General features: G+C 38.9%; 1 protein-coding gene across 1 annotated transcript; it reads left to right on the top strand.

Annotated features, from left to right (window-relative positions):
• Nucleotides 1-322: 322 nt before the first annotated feature.
• On the top strand, nt 323-13,120 carry LOC145780253 (uncharacterized). The gene is made up of 7 exons (XM_082591959.1): nt 323-695; nt 10,456-10,717; nt 11,090-11,287; nt 11,558-11,665; nt 11,897-12,021; nt 12,311-12,561; nt 12,754-13,120. Exons 1-7 carry the CDS (start codon nt 425-427, stop codon nt 12,811-12,813), a joined length of 1,275 nt encoding a protein of 424 aa, XP_082448085.1. The 5' UTR covers nt 323-424; the 3' UTR covers nt 12,814-13,120.
• The last annotated feature ends 207 nt before the right edge of the window (nt 13,121-13,327 follow it).

Raw genomic sequence — 13,327 nt, 5'->3', positions numbered from 1 at the left:
TACGCTGCTTGTTTCAGCTATCCATCCTGCCATAAACGAACTTGTTGCCTTAATGAGGGTTTTTGCCATCGTTTCCTTTTGACCGTTTGATTGCTGTCTTTCATTTTCACAGTACCGTCGATGGAAGAAGACAGTACCGTTTCTTTTGCGTTCCAACAATGAAAAATGAATTAAATTGAACTGACTTACAGTATTTAACCATATTTAACCAGTCTTTGGTTTCATTCATTGCAGCTAAAACGTAAATGTAGCGGTTTCTGGTGGATCAGCCCATAGTGTTTTGCGCATGCGCACAACCCAAGCGTGTGTTGCTAACTTCACAAAATTTTCACAATCTGCTATCAGCGTGCATTGTTGAGCTGTGTGGGTTTATTCGTTGGAGTTTGTATGTATCCGCAGTGATCTGAACCCGTTAGCTACCAAAATGCCTGCAATTCAGGATGCTTACAGTATTAATGTTAGTAATAGATTTGATTTAAGAGATGATTCAAAAGAAGATCAGGAATCCGACACCTGTGAAGAAATTGACCCTCTGGAACAACTTCGTTTAATTGAAGAACGAAGACAACGTGAGCGTGAACAAAAAAAGAAATTAAAAAATCAGCAAGCTAACAAAAAAGTACAAAGCGACAAGCGAGATGTACAATTTCGAGAAAACAAAGATGTGAATGTTCCAAGCAAGAAAGACTCTGCTGGTATGTTTTGCCATTTTATTTTAGTTGTCAAGTCAACTAAAATTGTCATTGTAAACATTGTTCCTCAGTTTATAGCACCATTCAGACATAAACTAAGGGACATAAAGCGAAATTAAAGTCAAGACTGATAGTGAAATCGACTTTAAGTTAGGCTATGTTGCGCACAGTGAGATTAATGATATGGGATGCAACCTAGTTCGTACTCTGAACAGTTCGTACCCTGAAAAGATCGAGAGAAAAAATTAAAAAAGCGGAAGTCGCTGATCGCAGTTTTCGCTAACCCTTACCCTAACGCTAACCCTCGCTCATCGCAGTTTCCGCAAACATTTTTCCGCAGTTTCTGCTAACCCTAACCATAGAGTAATCTATGCTCTAACCCTAACCCTCGCTGATCGCAGTTTTCGCAAACATTTTTCCGCAGTTTCCGCTAACCTTAACTATAGAGTAATCTATGCTCTAACCATAACCGTCGCTGATCGCAGTTTCTGCAAACATTTTTCCGCAGTTTCCGCTATCCCTGACTATAGTGTAATCTATGTTCTAACCCTCGCTGATCGCAGTTTTTGTAAACATTTTTCCGCAGTTTCCGCTAACCTTAACTATAGAGTAATCTATTCTATTTCTATGACCCTAACCCTCGCTGATCGCAGTTTCTGCAAACATTTTTCCGCAGTTTCCGCTAACCCTAACTATAGTGTTTTAGTGTAATCTATGTTCTAACCCTCGCTGATCGCAGTTTTTGCAAACATTTTTTCGCAGTTTCCGCTAACCTTAACTATAGCCTAGAGTAATCTATGCTCTAACCCTAACCCTCGCTGATCGCAGTTTCTGCAAACATTTTTCCGCAGTTTCCGCTAACCCTAACTATAGTGTAATCTATGTTCTAACCCTAACCCTCGCTGATCGCAGTTTTTGCAAACATTTTTCCGCAGTTTTCGCTAAACCTAACCCTCCAGTTTGTTTCAAATTGTTTGGGGAAACTCCAATCAGCGACATCGGCTTTGTGCTATTAAAGTGCGATCAGCGACTTCGGCTTTTTTCTATTTTTTTTCTCGATCTTTTCAGGGTACGAACTGTTCAAGGTACGAACTAGGTTGCACCCAATGATATGGCGTCAAGCAGGGTGACATTGTTTACTTTTATACTTACTAATTGGTTATATATTATATCATCTACCGGTACATACCGCCTTTTTATGCTTTTTTTACTCGCAGTACTGTATTAATTTTAGTTTAATTTGAGGTGAGTAGAATTAAGGCAAGTTGAGGAAAGCAGCAATGTGGGCTTGACAAGAGAGGATTCGTTAGACAGATCGATGTGGAAGCAGGGTGTGAAGGCAGTTGGAGGTGAATCCGGCCACCCTCATTAATGGGGACATCACCGGATTAAAACTGAACTATCACTAACTACTTAAAACTAGAAAAGGAGCTTCCCGATGGCAATGGAATAAGGTTGCTCTGGGAAAGGCTACTGTACCGTACGTCCCTAAAACTTTTCTTGAAAAACAACCTTCCTGGTGTACAGTGGGTTCACCAGCCTGCGGACAGTCACCAACCTGCGGACACCGACGGTTTTTCATTAATAACTGCTTTTATTCTTCATGTTTCCATCTGATTTTTTGCAAGTACTCTCAGCGGTGCTTCAGTCACACACAAAAAAAAAATGAAAAGTTTTGGTTAAAAAACAATCATTCTAAGACGACTTAACCAAATTTTCTGATAAAGCATGCATCTTTTTTTCTTGAAATCAGTTTTTACTCATTTTCGCATATACAAACATTATACAAAATCCTCCAGGCGAAGCAACATGATTTTTGCACATAAAACTCTTCAATGCTTCTTATCACTGATGCGTGAAAACGGGGTTTCCAACTGACAGTTTTCTATTAGAAAATCACGTTTTTGTTACGACTATCTGAAATAAGGCGGCGCACCAGGCTACGGACACTTCAGTTTGGCTGCCAATAAGCTACATCATCTGGTGAGGTAACAATAATCTGCCGTAGGCTACACTGTACTGGTATATAGTTACTCTATGTTGATGTTGTAGGCCTACAGTAGCAATTCAATTCAATTTATTTTTCTTTGTCAGAATACAAAAGAAATGATATTGTGAAAAAGAAATACAGTAACAAAACCAACATCGAGAAAGGGTTAGTTTATGCAGTAACTCAATTAAAGATTTTAGCGACTTATACTCCAAGGTTATGTATTAAGTTATTGGTGAGATATTATAGCATTTTTACTGCATTTTCAAAATGTACACGTTGGTAGGATACTTAAAATTTACTAATAACTGCAGTAGGCCTACAAGCATGCCAGGTCAGAAAGCTGTAAAAAAATGTTCGTTTACGCAAGAAGGTCTGAATACCGCCCTGAAAGCTGCACAACAAAAAATGTCTTTGTGAGCAGCTGCTCTTATAAGCTATACAGAATTGGATAGGACTAACAAAGCCTTGATAGGTTATTCCTGGTAGTTTCGCATACTTGTAGAGGCTTTTGACGCAGGGCCGGTAACCGAGATTGAAAGAGTGAAATTTCCGATTGTTGAAGTGTTGTTGTCGGGGAATTATTCCATCTATTAGGTGCCACTGAATTGAGTGCAATGCTTAGCATGCGTTGCTCAAGCGCACACCCCGAGAGTCTTCTTCGTTCACGAAGTCACGCGCTAACCAACTGAGCTATCGGGGCGGCGAAATGTAACGCTTTAGTGACGTAGCCTACTTCTCATTTCAAAAGATGCTAATGAAATAGCAATCAATGAATTCGAAGTAACGCACTTTTTTATAAGAAATCTTAGTTTGTTTTACTTTAACATTTAGGATATCGACGTCACGATATTTAATATTTACTGACAAATCGTCAGTTCCAGTAGCGGTACATAATAAATTGTTAGTGAAGAAACAGCCGTGTTAGTCTGCTAAACAACAACACATAAAGACTGACTGGGAGAAACGTTAAAACCAACACAAAAATGATGTCTTTGTATAGTAACGTAACAATGATTTAATGCTTGAGAAAAAAGATAAAAATTAATCAACAAAATTAATTCTGACAAGACCAGAAGTAGAAAATCTAAAACAGCTCAAAGATATAATGCTATCAGAAACTCTAGCTTGTAGTCTAACGCAAAATCTACACCTTTTTTTTCATACAAAAACTCAATCTTTTTCCATTTTTTGCTTTAGCAAAGTCCAGGGTCAAGAGTCCTTTTACTTTATCGAAGACTTTTAAGAATAATGACGTCATATTTATGTCCGCAGCTTGGTTCTCTGTCCGCAACTTGGGGATTTCTAGGTTGTCCGCAGCCTGGTGCTTTGTCCGCAGCTTGGTGCTCAGAGTAGGGTAAAGAAAATGAAAGAAATGGTATTAACTAAACCAAGGAAAGTGACCATATCGTAGACGTAAGTAGAACAGGAAATTTCCAATCTTACAAAAAAAAAATTGGCGTTCTAGCGTCACCCAGTCAAAAGTTATAGCAATTTTAAGAAAAGTGTCCGCATGCTGGTGAACCCACTGTAATCTTTACTCAATGTCATCAGCAAACATTTTTGGAAATGTTAACAATTAGACAGTGGTTATTTGACCGGCGCCGGTCTTTGAATCTGAAACACTATTTGACCGGTCATGACATCACTATATAGGCCAGGGGTTCTTAAACTTTTTGAGCCGCGCCCCCCTTTGACGTGCCATCCAAACTTGCGCCCCACCAAACTACAAAATTAGCAAACATTAAAGTGTAATGACTACAGGAACTTATATTTAGCTTTCATCAATGTGAGGGATGTAATTGTTTTTCGGAAACCAAAAGTTTAATTTGAGGCTTTGTAGCTGATAATGCACACTTCAGATCGGCTTCACAATCAATAAGTTTGTTTCGATGTTTTGTTTTTATGTTCAAAATTGTAGAAAAGCCACTTTCGCACAGATAAGTGGACGAAAACGGAAGAAGTGTGCGTATCGCCACGCTACCCACTCCCTTGTATATGTGCAAATATTTAACCCAAAAATCAGTTAGTGGCATTGCTTCATAATCGTCTTTTGCAGTGGAGTTACACTTTATTTCCAAAAATTCCTCTTGCAAACCGTCAGGAAGAATGTCCTCGTTAGCACGAAAGGGATTTCTTGTCATCTTCCATTCTGGAAGGTCGGTGTCACCCAAGTCTGGGAAATAGCGTTCGAATTCTTGTTTCAAAAGCTGAAGGTGAGCCTCCACTTCAGCCTTAAGCTCACCTTTCAGTTCAAGTTGCTTTTTGTCAAGTGCAGTATTTAGGTTGGTAAATGAAGCTGCATTTCCTATTTGTATTCGGCGGTGCCACAACCCCAGCTTTGCCACAAATGCTCGAATGGAATCATAGCTAATAATCCGGTTAGTATTTCTGCCCTGCAAGAGCAGATTTAAGTTATTGAGGGCCTCGAAAATGTCCACGAGGTATGCCAACTCCAGCTGAAACTTCTCTGATGAAAATGGCAGAAAGAGATCTTGCTTCCCATGAGCTTCCAAAAATAGCATCAGTTCATCTTTCATTTCATACACGCGGGCTAACTGATTACCTTTCGATATCCAACGAACAGATGTAAGAAAGAGGAGAGTCTTATGGTTCGAATCCATATCCTTGCACAGCTTGGTAAACAGTCTCGTATTGAAGGCACTGGTTTTGACGAAGTTGACGGCTCGTATGATTACTGTAAGCTTATCTTTCATTGCAGCTGGTAGAGTCTTGGAGGCCACAGCCTCACGGTGAATCACGCAGTGAGATCCAATGGCATTGGGACTTTTTTGCTTTATCCTGGCAATAAATCCACTTAGTCACATGCGTTTAGTCACATAGTTTGACATCGCTCGCGCCCCCCTTGTGAACCTTTTGCGCCCCCCAGTTTAAGAACCGCTGATATAGGCACTTCTTTCTTTTTCTCTTTCAAAGCAAAAGACGAGAAGAGTGCATATATAAGTTCTAAATTCGACAATTATGTTCAACTGATTCAGTGGCGTGTAGGATACGTCTTGGGCTGGTCTTCCAGAGGGGATGAGTTCGATACTACGCGGAAGCGTTTTTTTTTAAATTTTAAACTAAATTTTGACCCGAAGTGACTCAATCGTTACGCTGTTGCATTTTTGTGGTCAATTTTTAATTTGAGTAGCCTACAGCCCAATTTTTTATGTCTTTTCAACTATGAGTAATAAAGTTAAAGTTTTTAATTTTCTGAAATTTGAGAATTTCTCTGGGTAATTTTCCGTTCGTCATAAGAGGATGTGACCGTTAGGGTGCATCGTGTGCCCCCAAAAATTTAAAAAATGATCGAAAACAAAATTATTTTTTTGTTGGTGAGGCTTGACTAAAAAAGCAAAACTACAAAATTTCAAAGAATTTGGTCAATGTCTAGGTGCTCCACATCCCAATTGTCCGTATCCCCTTGTTAGCTTGACAATAGGGTGGATTGCAGGCATAATCCATATATTACACTGGTCTACAAAAAAAGATTTTTTTTTGCTCCATGAACTTTGAAGACTGATTTAGAGTAATTTTGGGGTGCTGAATCCGAATCTGACCTCAGATTTATCCTATCACGTCAGTTTGTGAGATATGATAACAACAAATTGTTACTTTTGTCAAAAGTGGAAGATTTGGCGTTGCGTTCACCACCAACATATGCAGTGCTATAGCGAAAGGTTAGTGTTAGACAGGCCAAAACAGCCTTTAAGTAAGGTTACTGGCTAAGCATTGCCATAGGCCTGCTAAAAATTTTGTAGTTTTATGCAAAACATTGATGGGGGAGGGGGTCAGTTATACTTTTAGCCTCCCTTTTAGCTTGTTATTACTGCCTTGTTAATAAGGTTGCTTAGAAAGCAAATTGGTATCAAAATTATAGTTGGTGAGTGTATTCCAGCTACTTATGCACCACATGACCTGGATTTCTGGATATAGCACAATGTGTAACGTGCAATAAACGCAACGTCAAATCTTCCACTTTTGACAAAAATAACAATTTGCTGTTATCATATCTCACAAACCTGACGTGATAGGATCAATATGAGGTCAGATTCGGATTCAGCACCCCAAAATTACTCATCAGTTTTCAAAGTCCATAGAGCAAAACTCGTGCTGTTATGTTAAAACAAGGTATTCATGGACTATAGGGTCAAATTCCTGTATTTTTAACTGCAATGTGGAGGACCTAAACATTAATATTTTTTGCTGAAACTTCATATTATTGCTATTTCAGTGAAACCTCACCATTGAAAAAAAATAATACAAAAAATACGAACATTGGGGCACATGACGCACCCTAGTGACCGTGTTTGCCGAACAACGTATTACATTTTTGCTCTCAACAAGTTAGTTATATACATTATACAATGTTTCTTTTAAAAAAATGGTAATGGTATGTAATGCATCGCTCGGCAAACACGGTCACATCTTCTTATGACAAACGGAAAATTACCGTACCCAGAGAAAATCTCAAATTCCAGCAAATTAAAAAACTCTAACTTTATTACTAGGGATGGGCAATTCAGAATACCGAATCCAGAAGGATTCGGATCCTAAACTATCCGAATCCAAAACGGCAATAAAACCGGGTAATAAGATTCGGTTTTAAAGATATCCATAAGTCTTGTGCAAGCTGTCAGCTTGAGACAGTGAACTGAAAAAAGTGTGGTTTACTCACTTTTTTCTTTGCACTGACACCATCCGCAGTTCCGCACCTTCAAAAAACATTTTGCATGCGTTGTGCGCGCACGACGCATGCAACCCTACGTCACTCGCTCGCATGAGCAATCAAAGAAACTAAGCGCGCAATTTTCTTCACGCTTTGTACACATGCACAATCGTGCAATGCTTTTTTCCAATCCACGTGCGTATGCGATTCTGCGATAGTTTGACTGGTAGGCGTAACAACGTTGAGCAGATGCCCCGGCTAAAGGAGTTTTTTATCTCAGCATATCTGGGGACTTAATTGCGGTCAACAAGAAACTTAATTAAGTCCCCCTTTTTTCTAACTTATTTCAAACTTTGCGCGCGATAAGTTTTTGTCCAGAAGTTGAATTTTCATTTTGCATGTTTAGTTGTTTTCAGCAATATGTCCTGTGTTTTGCCATGCTAGACAGGTAGTCACTACCTTGTCTAGCCCCCTGAAGAAGTCAGTCGTGTCTGATTGACGCAACGTCGGAATAAAAGCAGATTGTCACTGTATACATCTTGTGATAGTTTAGCTTAATTTGCACCAGTAGAACATCTTATATCATTTAATTTAATGCCTGGTGAACAGCCTCATTCAATTTTCAATTTTGAACATACTTATTTGCCATGATTCAAACTGCATTGCAAGTATAATAACGCCTGGTCAATTGTAAACTTTCCCTGCTTGTTATGCAATATGCAAAGCTCATGAAACAAAGTCTAAATGCTTGAAAAGTCAAAAGCTGTACCCTGGGTTTTTTTTCGGTAATTTATCGGTTATTGACCGATTTTTTAGCAAAATGTCCGAAAAAATATAGTCAATTCGGTCAAAATGTCCGAAAAAATAGTCAATTCGGTCAAAAAGGAAATATTTTCATCAGAAAAAATGACCGAAATAAATAGAAAATGACCGAATTTTTTCAAGTCATTTCGGACAAATGACTGAAAAGTTTCAGCAAAAAAAATAAACCCAGAGCCGTACTACAGTACACCTACCAGTACCACCAATGGCAATATTCAAGCTTCATTGTTTGACAGACAGTTAAACAACTGTAAATAAAGTAACGTCAAAATATGTATATTTGCGACCAAAACCATTAAACATCTCTCTTGTCATTTTTTAATTTAATTTTTACATAATATGATGAGTGTCTTTGCTTCAAACGTTATGAGAAGTCTTGATTGCACATTTTATTGGCTTTAAACTCAATAGTCTTGGTCTGTCTTTCAAGGGGCGCTTCTCCAGTTGTTGTGATACTGATATGTTATGATACAGTACTACTGGATCACGGATGTGCTTTTTCGCCTCACTAAAACAATTGTTGGCAGGCACCACCCTTTTTTTACATTGATTCAACGTCTGCAGGCATTAAATCAGCATACAAAATGGTTGATTTGCTAACTGTTCCCATAGCAACACTATTTAACATGTGTTTGAAATTAGCATCAGCACGTTTTTTGCCAGTTCCTATATTGTTTGATTACTTTTCCATTAGGGTGGCCTGAAACACACTTTTTTAAATTAGAATAAAAAAAGTGTTTTAAAAAGCTGTCGAATGAACCTAGAAATCATTTCCCAAAATTTTAAAGAGTGGTCCCCGCTGGCCTTGTCCCACCCATTCCAAAAAGTCAAATTGCCATATCTCGTAAACTACTAAGACAGAAGGGTCAAAGAAAGCTTAAAAGAAGCAAAAACACAAAATTTCTATCTGTTAAAGAGATTTTTTTTATCAGTTGCACTATAAATTAAGATTACTAAGTTATATCAGCTCTGCTGAACAGTGTATTGTTAATTTCTGCTTTTCAGCAATCTATGACTGCCACAGGTCAATTGATATAAGTAAAATGGCAAATCAAGGGGTCTGACAGGTGACTAGGCCAAGCAACTTGATAGAGGTATTTCACTTTTTCTACTATTCTCAACCAAAACTTTTTGTTTTTTATTGACAATCTCAGTGCAGATCAAGACTGCGCTTACAATTTGTTTGGCACTGATGGTTGGATCTGTTAATATAGAAGCTGATGAAGCTTGACCCAATTGTGCACTCAAGGTGGCTAACCTGGCTGTTTTCTTCCTACATTTTGTATACCGTACTGCAATAGAAAATCCCTTACCTACTTCAGTGTTGCTAACAAAATTTTGGATGCTGATATATTTTCTGTCCTGGTTTGAAATAAAGCAAAATTAGGCATGGATCAGAAAACTTCTACAATACGCTTATTATAAAGATCATAAGATTTCCAAACAAAAAAAATGTTGAGATTGCCTTTGAAGTTGTGCAAAAAAAATGGCCTTTTAGCACATTTTAAACAGGTTAGTTTGGTAAAGCTTGCACAGGAGGACGAAATTTACAGGCAAGTTGTAAACAGAATGTTATCACTGCTTGGAAGGACCCCTCAATTGAAATTAGGCAACGATAACTTAGACGGAGGGTTTTTGGAAATAGAAAATCAAGACAGGCAGAGCCAGAAAGCAGCAAGTTCAATTTGGAAATTTTTGAACTCTTTTCCGAAGATCAGTACGAAAGCCTAGACATTTAATAAAATAGTGAACCTGGGTTTTCCAGGCCTTTGCAACTTGAACATCCATGTCACAATCTAAACTGTAGAAAAACATGTCAAATTTGTAACTCAAGCATCCAGTTTAGTTGCAACATTTGAAAGGGAGGAGACATCAGTTTTCACAAATATATAGGGAATCAATTCAAAGTTTCATATAGATGTTTTTCAGAATTTCAGTAATACGTTTTTATTTTAACTCCAACACATGTGTCAGAGTTAGTTAGAACTATTAACCCCAAAACATTTCATATTAGTAGCAAATCTTAGTAATTAAAACCGCACAGTACCCCTGATAATATGTGATGCGACCTAAACCAGGTGAAAGGCAAGGAAAAGTAGAAATTCTTTCTGTGGACAGCAATTTAGACATAGACAACTGGGTTTGTTAAGAGTATTATAATTATGTGCTGCATATATATTTATATTGCACTATTTGGCATAACTATTGATACAAAGTACTATCCTTATCTTATGATATTACTGGTACATGCAATATTTTTAAACACTCAATTTGTTTAGTTTTGGGAAAAAGCGAAAAGCAATTTAAGCCCAAGAAGGAGTCGTTTGGGCGTGACCAGACTATAAATGAGGATAGACAGCCATCCGGAGATGAAAATCGACGGCCTCCACGTAGGAGAGCTGAACCTCGCCGTTTCCAAAAAGGTGATGATGGAGACCAGTTTGGAAAGTCCTATGACGAGCAGGGAGGTCAATACGGGCGAAGAGGGCCTCCTCCCTCGGAAGGAGATGGACGAGTGGAAAAGCGAGGAGGCAGTGGGAGGTCAGTATTTGTTTTCAAAATTTGACATATTTGTATCGTGGTAAGTTCAGCTACTGTACTTCATTCGTTTATTGGTTAAATCAAAGGTTGATTATTATTATTCATCATATTTGAGAATTCACGCCACTTTTCTAGTTACAAAATCTGAGTTTTACTGCGTCGTCATTGGCTCCTGCTCATGTGTGAGCAGTGATTTCGCTTTTTATCAAGACAATATCATTCATGATTGGTGTCAATGATGAATGTTCCTTTGAAATTCCAGTCAAGATGGATCAAGTAATGAACAAAAGTCCCAATGTGCATTCTGCATATTGTACAACTTAAAATTATTGGGATATCTTTGCAATGATAAAGATTGCAATTTTGATTCAGATACGAGCGATACCGAGGTAGTCGTGGTGGAGGAAGAGGACAGGGTGGTGGGTCATACGGATATCGTTACCGCAACGATGGTCGGGATGACCGTGGTAAACGTGAGTTCGATCGCCGCAGCGGAAGTGACCGATCCGGCGTGCGACCAACAGAGAAGCGTGACGGAGGCGGTTCGAGAAATTGGGGCACTCCTGGAAAGTAAGAAAAAGTTTATGTTTTTGATTCGTTGACATAGCATTGCGTCCATGTCATGTTGCTTGCCTGCTGTTAATTTCTTTTGTTAGTGAGAGTTAGTCATTGCATTCGTCACTAACTGTTATACTTGGCTTGGGTTCTTAAAGACACCAAAATAAAACATTGCCATATGTTAGGGTAATTTATACAATACATATGTTAAGTAGTAATTAATGATGGGACTAACATGCCTCAATTTTCTCAGTTTTGTATCAAAATTTTCTTTATTTTAAGCGAGATTGAAGAGACTACGAACGAGGTTAATGTGACTAGTGAGGAGGTCGGAAACTGGGCCGACCACATCGACAACGAGCCACAAGCGAGTGAAGAGAAGCCAAAGCAGTGAGTTCTCGATGTTTTTTTAGTTGCTTAGTTGCTTGGAAACCAAGTATAGCAACTTTTTGTTGGTACTTTTAGTTTTAAGCCATTATTATTTTACATGGTAACATCATACATCGGCAATAAATGACATTTTAACAACTCGAAGTTCTAAGTCCGTACATACGCCACGCTTCAACTTCCAGTCCAGTGTAGACTAGAGTTTTTCGCACATTATTGCAACGTCTTTTGCAGAGAGGAAGAGACTAAAGAATCTGAAGAGGAGGTGGAAGAGCCAGAAGTGGAATTGACTCTGGATGAGTGGAAAGCGATGCAGCGATCGCGCAAGCAGGAATTCAATATCCGCAAGCCAGGAGAAGGTGAGTTTAGTAGCATTGTGAGGAGATAAGTGCGTATTTCGTTTCAGCCTGAGCAAATTCAATGCTGTGTTTAGAGCCGGCTTTGATTCACAGCAAGATAAATGTGCAGTTTATCTTGATTTTGATGTTGGCGATTGACATGTCGTTTTGGAGAACACGCACTCCATGTTTCCATTGTATACTGATAAAGAAGCTAACTGCAGTTTGATTTAATGTTTTGATTGTTTATACAAAGCTGTTGCTTCTGTTTGGCGCAGTGAAAGTTTCCAATCTACTTTTCGTATCTCAGGCGAAGACAGCAGCAAGTGGGGAAACATGAAGATGATCCATGCTTCCACAGTTAAGACGGCTGAGCCTGAGCTCATCCTGGAGGATAGCCACAAAAAGGCTCCTGCTAAGTCACTTGTTGAAGTTGATATCCGCTTCACGGATATGCCCACCAGAGGAGGCAGAGGTGGTCGTGGCAACCGAGGAAGAGGAGGCCGTGGTGGCTATAGAGGAGGATCACGTGGCGGTGGAAACAGACAGGGGAACCGATACGTAAGTAGTTACGTTGCCAGTCAAGATTGCTGTTTTATTTTTTTAGTCTTTTTCTTGCCTGTCGTCAGTTAACTTGTTCTACTTATGAGCCAATTGTTTGGCTTTGCTGACGATAAGCTGTTAGCGGTTCGCTGCTAACCTTTTTTTATCACCAACAATCAAAATCTACTCACACGGACCTTTTTTTCGCAGACCCAACAGCTTCCACCTGATCTGAACGACGTGGAATTTCCCACTCTCCCCGCTGCATAAAAGCCACGGAACCTATCACGATCCCTTCACTTATCGGTCCAGATTGACAGACTTCCACAGCAACTCGCATGTCCTATTTCCCGCTTCATCCTGTGTTTGCTTCTAGTTTGGATGTTTCGTGTATTTTTGTGGAATCATGTGACAATCGCGAGCGAAAACAAACTCCAACAATGTAGCAAGATTGTTCTGCTAAGCCTTGTTGCGCCATTTTGCGTGCATATGATTTGTAGCATATGTGCTTGTTTTACTTAAATAAACTTAAACCAGCACCTTTTTGTTACTTTTCCACATGGTGTTGATGTCATTATATTTGTGTGTTTTGTTATGACCAGCAATTTGTCTGCGTAAGAAGATCTTGGATTATGTGCACTAGAAAGGAACGTCTCTTGCTGATGAGTGACAACATTTTAAGTATTATCGATATCAGAACTGCTGTACGATTTTGAGTTAATAGGTTGACGAACGTCATCAAGGAAGGAGTGAAAAAGTAGGGTTGTTCGAAGCAATCATTTCG

The sequence above is a fragment of the Aplidium turbinatum genome, chromosome 1, assembly GCF_918807975.1.
Source record: "Aplidium turbinatum chromosome 1, kaAplTurb1.1, whole genome shotgun sequence".
Taxonomy (NCBI): domain Eukaryota; kingdom Metazoa; phylum Chordata; class Ascidiacea; order Aplousobranchia; family Polyclinidae; genus Aplidium; species Aplidium turbinatum.
The sequence above is the reverse complement of the archived record's forward strand: the minus strand, read 5'-3'. Positions and strand labels throughout refer to the sequence as shown.